The 22,346-nt window shown below is 42.6% G+C and overlaps 1 protein-coding gene across 3 annotated transcripts in view; it reads right to left on the bottom strand.

Annotated features, from left to right (window-relative positions):
* The window catches only part of eprs1 (glutamyl-prolyl-tRNA synthetase 1), a 43,670-nt gene that overhangs the window by 9,988 nt on the left and 11,336 nt on the right, over window positions 1–22,346 (bottom strand). For 2 of the 3 annotated variants that reach the window (XM_061765370.1, XM_061765373.1), the window contains 15 exons: window positions 22,161–22,346; window positions 17,300–17,471; window positions 16,989–17,222; window positions 16,832–16,916; window positions 16,454–16,513; window positions 13,906–14,016; window positions 13,696–13,832; window positions 13,179–13,386; window positions 13,000–13,112; window positions 9,305–9,434; window positions 6,913–7,092; window positions 6,632–6,799; window positions 1,989–2,240; window positions 1,173–1,403; window positions 51–316 (listed from right to left, as the gene is read on the bottom strand). The exon at window positions 22,161–22,346 is cut by the window's right edge and continues 7 nt beyond it. In XM_061765370.1, coding sequence (XP_061621354.1) covers window positions 51–316; window positions 1,173–1,403; window positions 1,989–2,240; window positions 6,632–6,799; window positions 6,913–7,092; window positions 9,305–9,434; window positions 13,000–13,112; window positions 13,179–13,386; window positions 13,696–13,832; window positions 13,906–14,016; window positions 16,454–16,513; window positions 16,832–16,916; window positions 16,989–17,222; window positions 17,300–17,471; window positions 22,161–22,346 — 2,533 coding nt within the window. The remainder of the gene's footprint in view (window positions 1–50; window positions 317–1,172; window positions 1,404–1,988; window positions 2,241–6,631; window positions 6,800–6,912; window positions 7,093–9,304; window positions 9,435–12,999; window positions 13,113–13,178; window positions 13,387–13,695; window positions 13,833–13,905; window positions 14,017–16,453; window positions 16,514–16,831; window positions 16,917–16,988; window positions 17,223–17,299; window positions 17,472–22,160) is intronic. The other variant, XM_061765372.1, reaches the window with a different exon arrangement.

The following is a 22,346-nucleotide window of genomic DNA, read 5'->3' as shown; positions in this document are numbered from 1 at the left end:
TGCCCACCCCTGTGATAGATAGTAATACGCTACAAGCTAGCAACTCTCACCGTGTTTGCTTCTTGGGTCCTTGACCGTCTCCTGCACCTCCTGCTCCTCCGGAGGGATCCTTGCCATGACTTGCTTTGTCTCCTTTCCCTTTCTTGGCTCCTCCTGCTGCACCTCCTCCTCCTTGCTTCTCGGATTTGTTCTCCCTCTCCTTGCGGTTCTTGTCCTCCCCACCAGCTGCCGCCACCGGTTTGTAATCCTGCCCAGTGAGCGTCTTGTATTTGTTCTTCAGGTCCAGCAGTGTCTTCACAGCTTCGTCCACCTGATCCTGAAATAGACGACATCTGTATTGTGTGGCCTCCTTCACAAAATGGATCCCATTGAAAGATGGTGGAGACGGGGCCCTGCTGCGAATAAGTAATTGACGCAACTCCCAAAAATGTTTATAATTGCCGATATTAATAGTTGGTGGTATTAACACATCCGCCTCACGGTTGGAATCCGGGATCTAGCTTCCAGCATGGAGTTCGCATGTTCTTCACGTGCCTGCGTGGGTTTTCTCCGGGTACTCCGGCTTCCTCCCACATAAAAAAAAACAAACATGCATGTTAGATTAATTGAAAACTCTAAATTATCCTTAGGTCTCAATTTGAACATCAATTGTCGTTTTCTCTATATGTGCGCTGCAATTGACTGGTGACCAGTCCAGGGTGAACCACGTCTCTCGCCCAAAGTGAGCTGGGATCGGCTCCGGCACACCTGACCTTAATGAGGATTAGCGGTACAGAAAACGGATGGATGGATATTAATAGTTTAAATTGTAAATAATACAAACTCTGATCCCAAAACATTATTAGTTTAACTAATTTGACATCCTTAAAAATAAATGCTTGCAGATTATTTGAGTTTGAATGTATCATTTCAACTTTTTGATACCAGTTACTACTTTCCTATTAGCTGGGCTTTGGCACCATCTTGTGGCATTTTAGGGTGGTACAAATTATGCCGAGAACTGCAAATAGAGGAATTTTTCCAATGAATGACAGATGGGTTAAAAAAAAAAAAAAAAAAAGTTTAAAAAACGCAAATAGGTAAATTCCCCCCAAAATTAACCGCAAATAGACGATGGATTACGGTCTGCATTATCAGTAACCACCATCCACACTTGGGTTGGCGGGTCTCACCTTGGGGGCCTTTTCGGCCTTCAGCTTCCTCACCACATGTCCCTGCTGAGCCACCTTCTCAAAGAGGCCAGTGACAGAGGCAGCGTCGCTCTGAACCGGGGCTGAGGCTTTCTGGATGGGAATGGAGGCTTTCTGGGAGGGCACTGCTCCTGGTTTGTACTCCTCACCAGTGACCTGCTTGTACTCGGCCTTCAGGGCGAGCAGCTGCTTGACCTCAGCATCCACTTGGTCCTAATGGAGAACGAAAATTTTACCTAATCAAGTGACTGTTGAGTAGAAGGTGGTTTGAAATCCTAACCCTGGCTTGAAATCCAACTTCCAAACCCTAACCTTCGTTTGAAATTTTAATTTGAAGCCCTAACTCTGGCTTGAACCCTAACCCTGTCTTAAAACCTTTATTTGAAACCCTAATTTTGGCCTGGAAAACTAATTTAAAACATAAATCCAGACTTGAAACCCTAACCCTTGTTTGAAACTTAAGTAAGGCTTAAAAACCAAATCTCAAAAACCTCACCTTCGCTTGTAACTGAAAGCCAGAATTGAAAACTTAAGTAGAAACCCTTACCCTTGTTTGAAACTCTTGACCCTGTCTGAAAACCAAAATTTGAAACCCTGAATCTGAACCCTTATTTTAAACCCCAACCCTTGTTTTAAACCCAACCCAGGCTTAAAACCCCAACTCTTCCTTGAAACCCTGATCTGCTTAAAGCTCTCATTTATGGTTTAAAATCCAAATTTATGTTTGGAACCCATCAGTGCATGTTGAAATACATTTATGTTCAGTTTTAAAACTCTCATTTTAAAGTGTGTGTATACCTTGGGGGCTTTTTGAGACTTAAGATTCCTCACAAGCTCTCCCTGCTGTGCAACACGCTCATACAAGCCGGACGAAGCAGAAGAGGAGGAGGAGGAGCGGGAGGAGGAAGAAGAAGTCGAAGGAGGATTCGCAAATGAAGGCGCAGGGGAAGCTGTAGCCAGGGCCATCCCGGGTTTGTAATCGTGACCCGTCAACTTTTTAAACTCCGCCTTGAGTGCCAGAAGCTGCTTGACCGCCGCGTCGATCAGGGCCTGGTACCATCAACACATTAGCTTGTAGCGGTGGGACAATTGAACATGAAATCCGTGCAAGTGATGACTGGAGGGACGGTGGTTAGGAGGACAACATGACTCAGTGAGAGAATGAGCGGCCAAAAATGAGACAAGTGACGGTTTGAGGATGAACTTGACGGACAGATGAGGAACGAGATGCCAGGTACACAACTATAACACTGACTAGAATCACTGTAGGGATGGAAGGATACATGCAAAGTGGACATCTCATACAAATACAGTGGAACAGGCTAAGTTGAAAAGGCCTGAAGTGCTACAATTTATGTAGTTCTGTTAGCTTTAATAACTAATTTAAACTAACATTACAGATTTAATTGGGAATAATTATATCAATGCATTTTCAATGAATGCTAAACTGTATGAACAATAAGTTGGTGGGTTCATTTCACTATCCAATGTCCTTCATGGAGAGCCTTTGGTAACAAGACTGACTAAAAAGGGAGTATTTTTTAGTTAGTGTGCCAAATGATCTTTCATGTCTGACCATAGTGCCTGTTTAACCCTTTTGGTTGGATCAGGTCTTTTAATAGAACTGATATCCAAGCGTAGTCTTTTTTTCAGCAACAAACTTTGTAGACTTAAATGCATCCATCAGAGAATGATTATCGGTGACAGATTACAGGTCGATCAGTACTGCCAGCATAAAGTTCAGAAAACAATGTTGACAGAAACTGGCATCGTCAATACCCTCAGACATTGCTAGTGTTTCACCCCTGACAATTCTCTTAATTCTGTTTGATTACCAGGAAATAAGCAAAGCAAAGTTATTTATAAAGCCCATTTCATACAAGGTAACTCAATGTGCTATACATCAGTGGTCCCCAACCCCTGGTCAGCAGACCGGTACTGGTCTGTGAGGCATTTGTTACCGGGCTGCAAAGAAAGACTGACCAATTCATATAATTTTCGTTGTATTTCGTTTCGCGTGTCAAATGTGTTTTATGTTTAAAATTGACCGGCTCTTCTCTGCCGCAACAGCTGCGCGTCTCATTGACACATCAAGACTGCATAGAACGCTTCCGTTTCCGCTCCCAGCCAACTCGCTCACGGCGGCGGCGAAGCTCAAAGAAGAAATCATTTCATAAACTGATTCAATTTATCACGTTCACTGAAGAGATATGACTGCACATGTGGGTCACATGAAATGTTACTAAAAATAAGTCAGCAAACTAGCGAAAATGAGTAAAAAACAAACTTCTTTGGAGAGCTTTTTTCCAAATTAAAAAGGCCACCCGAGGAGCCAGAAGAAGAGCCTATGACCTTAAAGAAAAAGCAAGTTTCTTTTAATAGACAATATCAAAAGTCCTACTTTATTGCAACACCGTAACTCTCATGCACCAAGTCCGCTCAGCATAATACTGGCTGTGGCGATAAGCTAGCCGATGGAGACCAAGAACCCTGGACTAAAAGATAAGCCGTTGAAGATTTTCAAAGAAAAAGATATCAACTGAATAACACACACATAAATATTGCAATTAAATTAACAAATTCTGTTCATGACATGGTTACTCCAACTTTCTCACTGTCCAGACTATATGGACAGGCGTTGTCCAGAGTTTGCGTCCGTTTGGCTTTCCCCTCCCCCATGCTGCATTGCTTGAACGCGGCATGCTCCTCGTGTACATTCTTCAGGTGCCTGATCAAATTTGTTGTGTTGAAGCATTTAGATGACGTTCCCCATGACATACTTCAGTTGTGCACTGACTGCAAATAACTTGCGTTGTTTGTCGGAGAGACCGAAAATAGTACCACAACGACGACGTCTTTTTTCACTGACAAGATTGAAAACAATTTTATTGGCCGTCAGATAGTTACAGTACTACGCCAGATTATACGTGAGAACGCTAAAAATAAACTAGCTTTTGGATTCATACGAGACGGTGACGCAGAGTAAATGTCTTTTGCGGACCCGATCGATGACGTCATTGATCAGATTGGCAAATTAAGACATGAAAGCCGATCAGCCAATCAGCATAAAATGCTAATTATCAGCAGATGCCGATCAGATCGGTGTAAAGTTTAAGCAATCTATCTAAAAGGCAACACCTGAGCAACTACAAACATCCATCAGTCCAAGGTTTCAATACCTTTGCTCACTTGAAAAGTGGGTGGGTTCAAACAAAAGGTGCTCTGTCCTGAGTTGTTTCCCACATCTAGAGGCAAATACCATGAAATAAAAGCTGGAATTCTGAACTTTTGTCTCATATTCATAATTTGACCTGAAACCCAAATGTCTTCAGTACGCAACAAAAACAAAGGAATTGACCTTGCCGTTCCAATACTTTTGGAGGGGACTGTAGTCTTTGCACTTTTGTTTACCAACACAGCATTCGAGCCATTGTTGTCCACACACTGTTCTCGTGCAAGCAGTGTATTATAGCTGAGCCAAAACATTCTGTCATGAATATTTCTGTTGGTGATTCTTTAGTGTACAGGGTAATAATGCATTCATCAACTTCCATTTTATCTTCAGTTTTTTAACACAGTCACATTTGGGAGGACAGTCTTTAGCCCAGTGAAAATTACTTTGGCACACTGCACATTTTGAATGCCGTTCGTACTTGTCAAGCATATTTGTAGCGGTCTGAGAAGTTTTCAGTCAAGTGGTCTTTTGTCAGGTGTTGCCTTTTTGCCGTTGCTGCTTTGTAACATACACTATTTCCTGGCTAATACTATCCGTCACTGCACACGTGTTTCCGCCAAATATCCTCTTCAGCGCTGACTTCATATTGGCAAAAGTTAAATCACTGCATGCCTGTTAAAGCCAGCTGTCTGTCACATCCAAGCACGCAGTGTCCAGCATCTTAAAAGCTACAACTGCATCAGGTAACCATGTTGTGTTTGCGCATCAGAGAATAACGCTGTTCAAACTCAATAATACAGTCCCCCATGGGCACATTCACATCTTTTATAATCCGGTCGAAGTTAGAGTAAGTCTCGTACAGCATGTCCTTCTTTTAGGAACAAACCAAGTTTAGCAAACAAAGTGCGCATTCCTGTATCGTCATTTAAGTCGTCCATCGGAATTTCCATCGCCGTTTCTCGCGCCATACCTGACAGCGCCAAAGCAACCGCGAGGGGTTGCAACCCCCCCCCCCCCCTGTAGCTTAAATAACTCCACGTTATGTTTAACTTCAAGCAAGCTTTTCTTTAGCCACTGCCTTACTTACGAACACTTCAACAAGTGACTTCTCCGCCACAAAAAAACAACATAGACATTCAAGGAGTATCACTGCCCCTAGTGGTGTGGTATGTAATGGTGATTAGCTCAGTCAAACAATAACAGTTCAACCACCAATGAAGTCAATCAAGACGTTGAACCACCATCGTGTGAAACTTCAGCTCTGTGAGCTTCTGAAGCAGGGGTGGGCAGAGGTTTGATTTTTAAAAGGAATTTGTAGATGAGGTAAAAACAATTTGTTGAAATGTTTAAGTAGTCAAGTTGGAGCGGTTTTTGAAAACTGTCCAAGCGCCGAACTGTATTTACTGACATTGGTTTTCTGAAGTGTTTCTGAGCCCATGTGGTGATATCCTTTACACATTGATGTCGGTTTTTGATGCAGTGCCGCCTGAGGGATCGAAGGTCACGGGCATTCAATGTTGGTTTTCGGCCTTCCCGCTTACATGCAAGGATTTCTACAGATTCCCTGAACCTTTTGATGATATTATGGACCGTAGATGATGAAATCCCTAAATTCCTTCTAATTGTACGTTGAGGAACATTGTCTTTAAGCTGTTCGACTATTTTCTCACGCACTTGTTCACAAAGAGGTGAACCTCGCCCAATCTTTGCTTGTGAATGACTGAGCAATTCAGGGAAGCTCCTTTTATACCCAATCATGGCACCCACCTGTTCACCTGTGGGATGTTCCAAACAGGTGTTTGATGAGCATTCCTCAACTTTCTCAGTCTTTTTTGCCACCTGTCCCAGCTTTTTTGGAACGTGTGGCAGCCATAAAATTCTAAGTTAATGATTATTTGCTAAAAACAAAGTTTATCAGTTTGAACATCAAGTATCTTGTCTTTGTAGTGTATTCAATTAATTATAGGTTAAACTTGATTTGCAAATTATTGTATTCTGTTTTTATTTATGTTTAACACAACACCCCAACTTCCTTGGAATTGGGGTTGTAAATCAAGTACAAATACCACTACGACAAGCTGGAAAAATGGATGCAAACGTTTAAGATTTTTCTTAGGCCTACATATAGCAAGCATCACTAGGCGCCGTTTTAGCGATGGCCAAAAGAAAGAAAAAAAACTGTTTGCTGCTATAGCAATCAGTTGCGACAGAACAAGTTTTGTTGTTTAATTAGCGGTTCCATTGTAAAAATATTGTGGTCAGTTACCTTTGGCGCCTGCTCTGCTTTCAGCTTCCTGACAAGCTCACCCTGCTGAGAGACACGCGTGTACGGGCAGGGAGCACAGTCTCCTGACGGGGAAGCCGGAGCTGGGGCAGAGGCAGGAGAAGACATACCCGGCTTGTAGTCCAACCCAGTCTGTTCCTTAAACTGAGCCTAAAAAAAGTAAAGCAAAAAAACACGATAATTTGTTAATGTTTCCTATTCTCGTCCGGCTTGGTCCCAAACCCCAACGAATAGCGAGGATTCACTGTATATGGAAGCTTTACCTTCAGGGTAAGAAGATGCTTCACTGCCTTGTCCACTTCCTCCTTGGGTGCTTTGGCCGTTTTCAGCTGGCGTACAGCTTCTCCCTGAGCGACAATGCTCGAGAAGAGCTCGCGAACTGAGGCGGAGGAGGTGGGCGCAGGGGTACCGGCCGGGGTCGCTTTCGCAGGAGCGGGGGATGGCTGAGGAGAGAGGTGAGGACACAACAATAGGTACACTCGCAGAGAGAATGCCCTTGCCATTAAAGGTCAACTAGTTTAAAAGATTTGGAGACCAATGTTGCATTTTTAAAAGCAGATTTAAAGGGTTGCGTGCCTTTTTTCAAGAATGATTACAGGCAAAAGGAGACATGCATTTTTCTGCAATTTAAAATAGTTTCCATGTATCTTTAGAAAAAAAGTCTCTTAAGGAACAGCAGCACACTTAACATCCATTTGTCACAATTACTCAGTTTTAAGGGGGCGGTTTTGTCTGATGCATTCTCTTGTACGGTTTTCATGACATGAAGACCAAGGACAGAGCTTAGGTGTTGCCATCTTTTTACAAACTTCTAGTCACTATTTTTTTAAAAAGCAACTGCCAACAAAGCTAGCCACTGTGTGTGTTATTAGACATCTGGAGAATCTGAGACTCCTTCCAGAGCAGATGTCTCCTGTCCCCCGCCTAACAAACACCCTTGTCAAGATTGCAAATAAAGGGAAAGAAGCAGCCACCACTGACTATACTAACCATGACCCCGAATACTAATTGTATTATTATCTCTTTCGGAAGCAGCACTTCATCACCAAGCCGCAAATGGTTGTTTATATGTGCCCTGGCTGGCAACCAGTTCAGGGTGTACCCCACCTCTCACCCGAAGATAGCTGGGATGGGCTCCAACACGCCCACAACCCAAGTGAGGATAAGCGGTACAGAAAATGGATGGATGGATGGATAAGTGGAGCAGATCTGTGCAAGTGGCACATACAGCAGACATCGCTAAACAGTAGAGGTCAGACTCGCTGTGTAAATCCACAATCGCTATTCGCAAAGACAGTAACAAGTGACTAGCGAATCACATCATTACTCCTTGTAACTATTCGGAAATAAAGACATGATTCTCCAACAAATGCAAAATCCAAAGTTACTTCCTGGTTGCAGTTTTTTTGGGGAGGTGGCAGATTTTGTCACAACACCAGAGAAGACCGCTGACACACGTTAGGAAACGCTTTTCCCTTTGGAAAAGACTGCTGCCAAAACACTTTCTCGTTTAAAATGGCTCACTTTAACCAGTTTCCCTTACCACATCGTGGCCGTGGTCTGTTTTACGCAGGCCTCAGCACCGTAAAAAAGTGTAAATCCGTGCTGGCTGGCAACTTCTGCTTCTACTAAGACAGCTAGTTACCTAAACTGCTAGTTAGCAGTAGCTGGCTAGCGCTCGTCAATCATCTGTCACGATGCGGTTATCCAATTCATCTCTCACGGTTGCAGTCTGCCATGAACAACGCCGCAGATCCTCACTTTTTTCTTTTTTTTCTGTCCTGTTCGGCAGAGCTCCTCATTTTGTCTCGGGTGAGAGTACGGCTCCATGACACACGTGTGGCACATGAACTGTGGCTACAACTGTGCATGTGCACATGCGAATGTAAACAAAGCATTGCAGCGCTTGTCAGAATGAAATATGTACTTTTGATTCATTTTCATTCAAATGCAAAAATTATGATTCAGGATTCGTTTTTTCAAGCAAAATCACGATTGAATCGGAATTGCCACTCATTCATTTGTAGCACTAAACACAAATAGTTACAACCCCACGTCGAGAACTTAACCGAACACTGGTGTATGAAACGCGTAACAGAAGCAAACCATGGCAACATCATGAGCCAACAGCAATCCAAAACTGCAGCGCTGCATAGCCATCATTGACATGATAGGGTATCGGTGTTGTCTGATCGTCGCTTAAAAATGGCGTGTCTTCGCCCATCCTATGTGCCAAGTCATGGCCCGAGAAACTGAGGGAGTGGTATTAGATAAATCACCCCACTGTTACATAATGTTATTTAGAAAAGCTCTCTCACAGATGCATTTTAGGAAATAAAGACCTTACAAAAGATTAACTTGACACTTGATTGGTGGGCAGGCATGCCAGAGACCCATTGTATACAAGCAACTGAAAATAATATTTTCTATAAAATGTCCCCTTTGACACATTTAAAGGACTGTCTTTAAAGGACTAACATAAGTTACAGTAAGTGCCCAAATAAAGTTAAGTCATTTGTGATATACTCTACTGTTCAAAGGTTTGGGGTCATTAGCGAAATCTCCTTATTTCTGAATTGCATTCTCATTTAACAAATTTGGCCTTGAAAACATCCCAGAGTTGAATGGAACAAATAGAACAAAATGGACGCTCACTGCGTTGGCGGGTGGCTGGCTCTTGCCCTTGTCTTTGTCTTTGTCTTTGGACCCGGCAGTGGGCATCTCCTTTACGTGACCGTCGGGAATGTAGATGAGGACACATGGACTCTCCTTGCAGCTGTTAGGACTACAAAAGAAAGTCATTGTCTTCATCAAATTGCAACATCATAAACCCTCACCTACTCACAGATTTTTCTATAAACTTAACTGTTACCTGAAAAACACAGTTACATTCAACTCTATTTTTGTGGTCTTCCCGCAAAACCCTGAGACGCCACACCCATATACCCTGCTACTTCTAAGGCATCATGTTCGTGGAGGAGGAGTAGCTAGCGTTAGCCTCCAACTCAGCGCCGGCTAGCTTGGCAGCAAACAGCAGCATGACGGAAGATTCGACCGGCAGGCGAGGCTCCTTGCGGGGTGGTAAACTTCTCAAGATGATGTAGAGAACGTTCCGGATTGCTTTTCGCAGTGAAGTTAAACGCTGATCAGCTGGGAAATGGCTAGCTGGTCAACGTAAGCAACAGTAAAGGCTTCTTTATACTTACGCTGGCGGTGACCGGGCTGACCTCACTACGGTTATCCTGCACGCAGTTTGCATTTAAACCTGAGCGCAACCCACGTGCTCTGTTTTGAAAATCTGCTGCAGTTCTCCAAGTCGGGGGTGCCGCTATGGCTGGTGTTGGGTGGACACCACAGGGCGGAGTTTCCTCTGCATTTTATGGCCAACTCCGGTAGCCATTTTTACTCTCCAGAACAAGGAACAAACCAACAACAATGGCAACCGTGGAACAGTGCCTGCTAGAACAAATGGACCTAGATAACCAGATGATTCGTTTAATTATATTGCAAAATCGATCAAGAAGGCGGAGGCGTTTTGTATTTTAAAGATGGAGGTATTGCGGAATCAGGGGGAAGCAGAGTACGTCATGACAGCATGTGTCTAAAACGGACCAATCACGAGATGATGTCCGCAGCATTCTGCGCGCGGCGACAATTTGTGCCGCGTGCGCTAAACAGTATAAAAATCTCCTAGCCACACGTGTGCGGTTAGTCACTCCATCATGTGTGCTTATGTGGCTAAACCTTTAGCCACACTCAAGCAGTCCTCGTCACCGGGAAGCCGATAAGCTTTAACAGCGTGGGCCCAATTAAAACTACCTAGTCATAAATCAGGAGTAGGGCTGACCAATTTGGTAAAATACTCTAAATTGTGGTGTGTTATTTTTTTTTTTTTTTAAACAAATATTGCGATATAGCATCTGATTTTTCAGGAGAGAGGTTTGTTACCTTCAGTAAGACAAGAAATAAATTATTGCCAAATTTTGCCTATGACAAAAACAACATTAGATATTGCCAACAAATAACTTTCCTGTAGGTCAGGCTTAAATGTTATGATGAATTGCTATGAAGAACAAATCTTTATTTTACTATTGAACTGTAAAAAGAAAAACCTTCAACCACAGTAGAATATTGACTTAATTTAACTTCATACCTTGTAAAAATGTAATATTGTAAAATGAAGCTTGCCAGTAGCAGTAGCATTGCCCTCAGTGTCAGCCGAGTATAGAGAAAAAGTGGAGTGTGATACGAGTGACACGTCAAGATGTGAGTATAAAAGTAGTTGAAATGGTAAACTATTAAATGTTGATTAATGTTCTTATCAATTACAGTAAAATTGTGAAATTGATTCACTTGTTTTTTGATCAAGAAAGATTTTAAGGACTTTATATAGAATTTTCGCAAATTCTAACTTTTTAGTTGAAGATAATATTCTAAATCTTTGGTGGTAAATATTAGTAGGGTAACTTTATCAGTCAGATAATTGTTACAGATTTCAAAAGCAGTACAAGATGGTGATAGAAATTATTGGCTGCACGCTTACACAACACTGCCTATTTGATACATCCCATTACAGATATACACCCAAATCTCCTTCTAAACATATAGTTGCATTACACTTAGTCACACAGACACAACAAACACACAAAATATCAACACAGGGTGCCCTGAGAAATTCACTCTGGGCGCGCTCTCTGCATCCTGGAACCTTCGCTAACTCAGAGCGTTGTTGGAGTTTGCTGTACGATACGAGCAGAAGTGACATTTAATATGTCGGATGTACTGACGTATCCCTGCCAGTAGCTAGCACGTTCATTAGTAAAGCTATAGAAAATGACGCACGCTCTCTCTCTTAGTACCGCAAACTCGGGGCGCGGTGAGAGCCTCGGATTGAGTTTCTGAACGCACCCGAGGCGAAGCTAGGATTGGTCCAAGACTACATGAAGTCACGACAGAAAGCAGCTTTGGCCACAAGACAAGCGGACGAAAGCTTCCGCGCTCTCTTTCGTACGGACGGACGCTCTTTGAGCCACATGCAGGAGAGCCCAGCGCTGAAACCTTCACCAACCTTATTGTTTGCCTCTGTATTTTCAAATAAATTGTTAAACTTTCCATCCCGCCAACTCAATGAAGAATCACCTCAACCAGAATAAAAGAACCCGGGTAACAGAGGTTTGAACGGCCGGCAGGCTAAACCCGGGCTGCAACTTTTCTTTGTTCTCTTTTTAAACCTCTAACAGTGGTCTTTGCCTTTAATTACATTTTTTTTTCAATGAGAAAAAGTCCCTCAGCAATAAAGGTTTGCTAGTTAACTGGTAATGCCGGTTTTTGACAATTGTGCAAACACTTAGAGCAGTTTGAGTGACTAATATAGCAATAGTCCGGTGCAATGACCATTGTGCAAAGGGCACCGAGACTTCAAGGAGTGTATGCAGTTTAAAGAGACAAGTAGCGCAATAATCTGGGACAATGTTGATTGTGCAAATGTTGCAGATACTCCTCTGTCAGTGTGCAAGTAGTGCAGATGCTACTCTGGGACAAGTGGCCAGTATTGGTCAACAACAGATATGCAAATAGTGCAGCGTGGCGAGACTACTACAGTGAGTGCACGAGTAATGTATAATTGGACTAGCTAGTTTCGTCCTGCTTCGAGCCAGCGCTGCCGCCGCTCTACATCGCAACTAAAGTGGGATTAGCCGCTCGTGCATTAATGACGGCAGAATTAGTGTGCTCAGTTTAACTTTCATCAGGAAGGGCTTTTGAGTTACGATTCACCAGCGTGGCTAACGTGGGCAATGCTCGCTTCACCACATCCGGTTTCCATTAGCGAGGTGGCGAACGGGGCAGCACAAACCCTGTGTGTGTGTATATCTCTCGACTAATATGAAAAAAATATATTGTGACAGGATTTTTTCTCCCATATCACCCAGCCCAATCTGTGCATTGTTGACATGTCAGTACTAAATATATATTTTCATTTGGAAATTGGTGTATTCTTTGAAGCATTGATATTAAATTGTGCAATTGCAATGCCTCGGCTTTTAGTAAGGTTAGTACACAGTCATAGCCATAAATTCAATTTTATTAATAATTGGCATAATGGTCCACCCCCCATAATAAATCGATCAATGACATCATTGATCAGATCGGCGAATTATGACAAAGCCAATCAGCATAAAATGCTAATTATCAACCAATACCGATCAAGCCGATCAGATCGGTGTAAAGTCTACTGCCTATTATTAGAATTTTTTTTTTCCTAATTTGAGTCGGGTCTTAGTCCCATACCATATGAATAGTGAGGGTTTACTGCAGCAAAATCTTAAAATTGGCCTCCTCTTCCTCCCTACCTGACTGGCTCGTAGGGCTGGTCACAGATGTAGAATCCCCGCCTCTGGAGCTGAATGATGTTGCCTTTCTTCAGTGTCTTGAGACAGGGGTCGCCCAGCATCTTCTCCTCAATCTGAGACACCCGAGTCTTGTCAATAACAGGTCCACATGGAATCAGATAACTCAACCCGGCACATACCTTGCTGTCTTTGTTGATGTAGTCCTTGAAGTTGTCGTCCTTGGTGATGACCGCTTTGGTGATGATGGGCTGGTAATTGACACAGACGGTAGGCAGCAGGGGGGCGCTTGCAGTCTCTGTCAGCCAGGTGATCTTGGTGGTCTTCTTGTAGTCCTTGTTGTCCAGGTCTAGGCGTGCCTCCATGGACAGGACCTGACTGTCGGCTCCTCTGAGCACAGGGGGAAAGAAAAGCCATGAGCACATTCCCCCCTTAAACTGTGGCCCCCGCCAGCAGACATGGCATTGGTAAAGCTGTTGAGGTTGGATCTTAACAATCGTGTTATTGTATGCACAGTATTTTTGCCGATATATATATTTTTCCCCAAGAATAGTACAAACAGAGGACTTTCCCGACTAAACCTATTAGCCCTAATATATACCCAATACTTGGCAGTTAAGTAGCACACTGACTACTACAAAAGCAAATACTGTATTTTACAGCAGTTCCCAAGTTGAGACAATTAATTAGTGTGCATACTTGTTGATTTTGGTGATGATGAGGTTGCCCCAGTTAATGAAGGTGACCACCTCGCCCTCAGCGAACGTCTCGGCATCCGCTCCTTCCACCAAAACTCGGGGTCCGTACCAAACTTGCTTCATGCCCACCTCAGCATTCTACTTGGAAGAGAGAGACTCAGCCACTCTGTGTGCGCGTGTGTATACATGTATGTGAGGAACAACTGCAAACCTTTGGATGTTTGGCCACTTCTTTCATCTCCTCTGTAGCCTCCGGCACAGATACTGGAACCACATAGGAGCTGGATAGAGCCGTGTATCTGGGCGCTACTGGATCAATCACCTAACAGAAAGACACAATGATTAAAAGAGAGTTAAACAAAGTAAAAAAAAAATTTAAATCCAACATCCTTCAAGAGAGACATGAGAGGGGGAACATAGACTTCATGAGTGAATCGTGGCTTCATGCAGGTAGAAAAAAAAAAAAGCAGGTGCTTGTTCAGTCCACAATCCATTTTAGCAACTTCATTCTATCCAAGCTCTTTAAAGAGCATGAAGCCCCGCCCCCCCCTCCCCCGAAGCAGAATGACGTAAGGAGGGTGCTGACGAGGATGGTAAGGACGTGGAGGAGAGGAGTACCTTCACGCAGCTAACAGGCAGCTTGGAAACACACAAGAGTGAGGAGATTCTGTCACATACGCGCACAAGTACACAAGTACAGTTGGAACAAGGTAGCGCAACCTCCAAAATCAAACCCTCCCTGAGTTCCATCGTCATTCAAAGCAACATTGGTAAACTTGTCACTTTTTAAACAGACAGTTGATCCACTGAAGTTAAAATGTGTACACAAAATATTTAAAATAGTTCATTTTAATATACCATGCTCATTTGTTATGAAGTATATTAATAGTTAATTAACGAATTAGTTAAAAAATACATAAATGTTGTCTATGTCAAATTGTTTATTTTAGTAATATTTACAATAAATAAATGTAAACAAATTATAAAAGATCAAATAAACTGCATTGAACAAATTATATGGGGGAAAAAAAGATAAATTAGTTCAACAAATATTACAGGAATTTTGACCATGTAAATGTTTAGTTGGCTGGATTAAAGAAAGGAACAGGCCGTATGTGGCCCCGAGGCCATATTTTGCTGACCCCTAGTCAATTACATGTAAACCTAACATAACATGTAAGCTAAACACAGGACTCAGCACATTAATTGTGAAAATGCCTATAAAACGCCACTAAGTGACAGAATCACTGCAAACAGCTTTTGCTGTATTCTCTGTAGCTGTTATAAATGAATGCTTGAGACTTTCTGTACATATTTTTCTCTCATCTGCTTTATTTGATAATGCTTCTGTTTATGCATTTTCAAAATCTCTTCAGTCTTCTGCTGCTGTAACCAGTGAATTTCCCCCACTGTATGATCAATAGTTCCCTCTCCATTACACCTTATCAGGCATCATTTATCTTTCTTTTTTATTTATTTAGTTTTAGTAAAATGATTAGCAGTTCGAGCCTGGAACATTCAAATATTTTACATTAGCTTCTTTCATTGCATTCATGATCCCATTCTATTTTAATATTAGGGATGCTCCAGCCTCAAGGCTCACGAGGCAACAGTTTTACACAAGCCTGTTATTATGCTACACTCGCTCCCAAAGTGATTGTTTTGACTATAGAGTGGGTAATTGTTATGCCAAAAAGCTTTACTATGGTTCACATAAGTTGAATATGACTCCCATAACCTGATGGTACCTGAATGTGTCTCACATAGCCTCTCTCATAGGTTCCAACCTCAAGGCTCGAGGCCACGTACACGAGCATGTGATGGTTATGCCACCCAGCTTTATCATGCTTCACATAACATGCCCCACAACTTCAATATGGCATTGAAAAAATTCCATGACAGAACAAATTAAATCCCTCTTTGTCTAATGGTACAAAATTAGAACAATTACACCACAGAACATATTGTATTTGACTTTTGGAGGTTCCACTATACAGTGGGTACGGACAGTATTCAGACCCCCTTAAAGTTTTTCACTTTTTTGTTATATTGCAGCCAATTGCTAAAATAATTTAAGTAATTTTTTTCCTCATTAAATGTACACACAGCACCCCATCTCGACAGAAATATAAACTCTGCATGCCGCGAAATGCAAACACCAAGTCAAAATAAAATGGTAACCTCAATAAGAAGAAAAAGAAACAAGTTTAACAGCTCTGACATGCTGATTGCCACTGATGACACTCATTAAGTTAATTGAGAAACTTGTTAAATCATCCTGTCTCATCAATTTTACTTTGTTACTTTTTATTTTCATGCGTAATGAATTTTGTCTTAACTGCTGCTATCAGTCCTAACATGACACCAGCTCAAAAACATTTCACACAAAGATGTACACTGTATATTAGGGTAAGATATAAACTGTATATTAGGCTATTACTTAATAGTGGATATATATGTAAATCAGCCAGCAAAACAACATGTAGCACACACATGGAAAAAAAAAGGTAAATGTGGGACACGAGTGGGTAGGACTTGTTGGATGGTAGGGGAGAAGGTTCTATTGTTATTGAGTTATGGGGGGAAAGGGACATGAAGTGATGAAGCCATGCCAGTTGTTTAACTGAACTCATCACTAAACAGGCTTCAACATGTGAGCATCCATTTATTCCGGATTGGCAACCTGACCTAAAAGCACCTTGTATCATTTCCAGTTTTCGCTCATTCTTTGTGTAATGATATGAGAAGGGAAGCAGTACCTTCTTATTAATGGCCCAGATTTTGTCCCACTCCATGTTGACTACTGACCGAGATCCACCCTGCAAACAGAGAAATGTGTTTAGTGTGTGTATATGTGTGTGTGTGTGTGTGTGTGTATATGTATATATATATATATATATATATATATATATATATATATATATATATATATATATGTGTGTGTGTGTGTGTGTGTGTGTGTGTGTGTGTGTGTGTGTGTGTGTGTGTGTGTGTGTGTGTGTGTGTGTGTCCCGCCGCTGAAAAAGTCACAATTTGCATTTTTCATGCTCTCTCAAATACCCTAAGATGCCACCACGGCCCTATCTCCAAAGAATAAGCCCTTTCAGGAGAATTGGCACCCTATGTGATGAACATACCTGTGCTGCTATGAACTGTTTCAGGCCCTCCACTGTCATGCCTCTCCTCAGGACACCTCTAACTGTAGGGAAGCGGGGGTCGTCCCTGAGAAAGCGTCACCATGACATCAACTTGTGCATTGTACAAAGCAAAGTTAGTACACAAGCCCAACCTCACCATCCATCGACATATCCCTCCTCCACAAACCACGTCAGCTTGCGCTTGGACAGCACCGTATTGTTAAGGTTGAGGCGGGCGTACTCCCAGATGTACGGCTTTCTGAGGTGCAGTGCATCGATGAACCAGTAGTACTGCTCGTCACGGTCGTGGTACTCAGTGGTTCTTAGCGCATGCGTCACATTTTCGTGGCTGTCCACGATAGGGCAGGCGAAGTCGTACGTTGGGTAGACCCTAGAAAAGACATGGTGGTCAAGTTGTAAATATTTGCTCTCATGAACCGGCAAAAATTTTTTAATTCATTTGAGTACTTGTATGTGCTTCCCGTGCGTGGGTGAGGGGTGCTCTTGCAGCGGTACAGCGTTGGGTCCCGCATGCAGCCGTTGTTAGAGTTCATGTCGATCTTGGCCCTCATGCAGCACATCTGACCACGCTCGGTGCCGGCTTTCATCTCCGACCATAGCTTCATGTTCTGCTCCAAGGCTGGGAAAAAAAAATAGTAATATTCTGGTCATAATGGCTAATAATGGTGGCGGATCGGTGCAGCGCCTGCAGTAATTAATACTCCGTATCGGTCGGTCATGGTGAAGAAGAGCTCAGCTGAAAGGCAAAGTTCTCGATTTACCGGTCGATCTACGTTCCTATATATGGTGACGACCTGTGGGTCGTGACCGACAGGACAAGATCAGGGGTACAAGCGGCCAAAATAAGTTTCCTCCGCAGGGTGTCAAGGCTCTCCCTTCGAGATAAGGTGAGAAGCTCGGTCATCCGGGTGGGGCTCAGAGTTGACCCGCTACTTCTCCGCATCGAGAAGAAGCCAGATGAGGTGGGCTCGGGAATCTGGTGAGGATGCCTCCCTGGTGAGGTATTCCAGGCAATTCCCACCGGGAGGAGGCCATAGGGACGACCCAGGACACGCTGAAGAGACTAAGTCTGTTGGCTGGCCTGGGAACGCCTTGGGATCCCCCCCGGAAGAGCTGGACGAACCGGCTAGGGAGAGGGAAGCCTGGGCTTACCTGCTTAAACTCCTGCCCCTGCGACTCGACCTCGAATAAGCGAAAGAAAATGGATTGATGGCCATAATGGCTGTTTTTTTTTTTCATAATTTCTTTCAATGAAAAATTACAAAATACAAAAAAAAATTTTAATTACGTTTTTTTTTTTTAAAATACATTTATGTGGGATTGAATTTATTTAAAATGTAAAGTATATATTTTGTTAATCATTTAATCATATTTAATCTTTAGTTTTTTCCAATAAATGTTAAAATATTACAATATTTTGGAAAAATATATGTATTTATATACAGGTGCATATTAATAAATTAGAAAACAATTTCTGTCAATCAATTCAAAAACTCAGATTCTCTACACAGAGTAAATGATTTTTTTTATGTTGATGATTTTAGCTCACAGCTAAAGAAAACCTACATTTTACAATCGTCGAGAAATCAAAATTTTACATAAACTGTCAAAATGTTTGAAATGATATGAAATGAGGCTGGACTAGGGCTTCTGACAAATATTTTCTTGTGTCGAATTAAAAGTGTATAATTTATTAGTTTCAATTTTGTAATTTGCAATTCTGGAATAGAATGAACTCTACTACAGTTTTCTAATGTATTGATATGAACCTGTCCATTTTAGTTACATTTATTTGTAATTAACTAGTTTTCATAAATTAATTTCAAATTTAAATATTTTATTTTGGGTAGTGTTTTTTTTGTTTAAACAAGGTATTTACAGTCAAATACACAATAGTATAATTGATTCCTGACTTACATAGTTCATAGTGGGGGGGGGGGACAATGAAACATAATATATCGGTAAGAGTGGCTCTTTTTTGTTTTATTTATTTATTTTTCAATACAAATTTAAAAAATGTACAAAATATATTTACATAATATATATTTTACATATACATTTATTTGTAATTACACTGAACAAAAATACAAATGCAACACTGTTTCTCCTCCCATTTTTCGTGAGCTGTACTCTACATACACAAAAGGCCATTTCCCTCAAATATTGTTCACAAATCTGTCTAAATCTGTGTTACTGAGCATTTCTCCTTTGTCGAGACGATCCATCCCACCTCCCAGGTGTGGCATATCAAGAAGCTGATTAGACAGCATGAATATTAAACAGGTGTGCCATAGGCTGGCAACAATAAAAGGACACTCTGAAATGTGCAGTTTTGCGTTATTGTGTGGGTGAGCGGTTTGCTGATGTCAACTGTAGCGGACACGCCATTAAAAGATGACACCCAGCACCCCAGTCTCGGGCTACCGACGCTCTCCCCGCCAAGGTAGACGACCACGGAGTGGCGAGATTCAACTTCGCATACAGACGCTAAGTGAATTACAAGCCAGGAGCATCAAAGTGAGACACAGACATCTGCTTTTGCATGCCGACGCTAAGTGAATTACCAGCACCAGGAGCATCAAAGGGGAGACCAAAGACACCTGGTTTTGCACCAGAACACAAAATTAATTAACTTGCACCACCAGCCAGCCCGGAGAGCCTCAACAACAAAGGCGTGTCCTCCCTGCTGCGTGCCACGCCACCTCCCAGCCAGACCTGGATAGTGGACGGGATACTCGCGACACCCACAGGTGGCGGACGTCACTGCAAACGAGAGTTCACTAACCACAGTCTTTACCGGCCTTGACCGGGCTTTAATGTTTTAAGAACTTTACATGAACGCCACTAGTGACTGTATTTCTGCAAACTTGAATTTCTGAGGTCGAATCAGTTGTCAACTGAATCAGATGAAATGTTTCACTCCAGACCACACAAATGCCACATTGCAAATATTAGTGTTCTCAACAATCACATAACACTTGAAACATTCGCGACAGGGATTAAAAAGGATGGGCGCGGGACAATGCAAAGCGGAACAATGGTCTCGTTATCTTAAATCCAATAATTAATATTTTATTCCACTGGTTTTAACCACAAATTATACTAAGACGAAATGCAATTCTAGAGGCGCGGTCTGCCTTCCATTTGGTCAAAAGGGGCCGGCCAAGTTTTCCCGACCGCATGGCAAGCATTGCCACTGCGCCAGCCCACCTGCACTTGAAATGAGTCTTTTTCTCTTTGCTTCCTTTTCCTGTAAACCATCCCCCGTGAGCACTCTTGCCAACACCCTGAAGGTCAACCCACCAGGCTGAATTGGTCAACACATGCAAGTCTAACTTGCGATCTACTAAAAGTACAGATTAGTGCATATTTGGGTTTTAAACTAGCAAGAACAGGAATTGCAGCTAAACGCATTGACACTCCATGCTCACTACCAATCTCACATCACAAGTCAGTTTCCTTTGCCAATGTTCGTCTGTACTTTGTTTGTTTTGTGTTTTTCTGTATTGCTTCCCTGTAGATTCCCCATGTTAGATCATTAAATTTTCCAGAAAATTCACTACCTGCATTGTTGTGTGTGTTTGGGTTCGAGGAAAGAAACCTCTGGCCATCTAGAACTCTTATCAAAATTTCAGAAAGTGTCGCAACCTTCAGATTACGAGACTGATAAAAAGGTTTCTCGTCAATTTCCCTGAATTTTATTCACCTAAAAAGTGATGTGGTGCCCCTTTTACAAGATAAAATAGCTTAATTTATCCATCCATCCAATTACTTTACCGCTTCTCCTCACACGGGTCGCGGGCTGCTGGAGCCTATCCCAGCCATCTTCGGGCGAGAGGCGGGGTACACCCTGAACCGGTCGCCAGCCAATCGCAGGGCACATAGAAACAAACAACCATTCGCACTCACATTCACACCTAAGGGCAATTTAGAGTCTTTAATTTACCTTAATTTATAATGCTGTAATTTTAAATTATGCAAAACCGGAAGTAACGCAGACGTCGCTTCCAGCTCATTCTTTTCTCCTAAATTAATTACGTTTTTATTTAACCTGTATACGCTACACACCGTTGTGGATCGAGTGGCCCATGGTGTCGTTCGGGTTATGGTATGGGCCGGCGTATGCTATGGGCAACGAACACAGGTGCATTTTATTGATGGTATTTTGAATGCACAGATATACCATGACGAGATCTTGAGGCCCATTGTTGTGCCATTCATCCACGACCATCACCTCATGTTGCAGCATGATAATGCAAGGCCCCATGTTGCAAGGATCTGTACACAATTCCTGGAAGCTGAAAACATCCCAGTTCTTGCATGGCCAGCATACACCCCGGACATGTCACCCATTGAGCATGTTTGGGATGCTCTGGATCGGCGTATACAACAGGGTGTTCCAGTTCCTGCCAATATCCAGCAACTTTGCACAGCGTGAGGCAAATCGTGGTCACACCAGATACTGACCGGTTTTCTGACCCCCTCACACCCCCACAATAACGCAAAACTGCACATTTCAGAGTGGCCTTTTATTGTGGCCAGCCTAAGGCACACCTGTGCAATAATCATGCTGTCTAATCAGTATCTTGATATGCCACACCTGTGAGGTTGGATGGATTCTCTCGACAAAGGAGAAATGCTCATTAACAGATTTAGACAGATTTGTGAACAATATTTGAGGGAAATGCCCTTTTGTGTATGTAGAAAAAGTTTTAGATCTTTGAGTTCAGCTCACGAAAAATGGGAGCAAAAACAAAAGTGTTGCGTTTATATTTTTGTTCAGTATAAATAAGAAAAATTCAAAATGTATTTTTAAAGTCAAATATTAGTTTTCATTTGGATTTTTGTTGTTTAATACAAGTTGGAGTATAGTTTAGTGTAATTTATTTTTTTTTATTATAATAACCGCTTATTGTCACTTGGGTCACGGATGCACTGGCGCCTATCTCAGATGACTCTGGGCGACAGCAGAGTTACACCCTGAGCTGGTCGCCAGCCAATCACAGGGCAAAGAGACAACCATTCGTACTCACATTCACACCCATGTGCAATTTAGAGTCTTAAATTAAGATACCATGCAAGTTTTCTACCCCCCCCCGGTCATCCGGGAGGATCTCAGAGTAGAGCCGTTGCTCCTTCACATCAAGAGGAGCCAGATGAGGTGGCTGGGGCATCTGATTCGGATGCCTCCCGGAAGCCTCCCTGGTGAGGTGTTCCGGGCACGTCCCACCGGGAGGAGACCCCGGGGACGACCCAGGACAATCTGGAGAGACTCCATCCTAAAGGTGCATATGTGTTCAAGACGTACTGTTATTCCTGCACTTGGACTCGGCGCGTTTCTCCCGCTCCTGCTTCATTTGCTCAGGGAGCGTGTCGTCGATGTAGGCCTTGCCCTCTGACATCAGCTGCTCGGCCAGCTGCATGATGTTGTTGAAGTGGTCGCTGGTATAAGTGAACTGGTCTGGTTGAATTTGCAGCATGGCCACATCCTCCA

This window comes from Phyllopteryx taeniolatus, chromosome 2 (assembly GCF_024500385.1).
Source record: "Phyllopteryx taeniolatus isolate TA_2022b chromosome 2, UOR_Ptae_1.2, whole genome shotgun sequence".
Taxonomy (NCBI): Eukaryota; Metazoa; Chordata; class Actinopteri; order Syngnathiformes; family Syngnathidae; genus Phyllopteryx; species Phyllopteryx taeniolatus.
The sequence above is the reverse complement of the archived record's forward strand: the minus strand, read 5'-3'. Positions and strand labels throughout refer to the sequence as shown.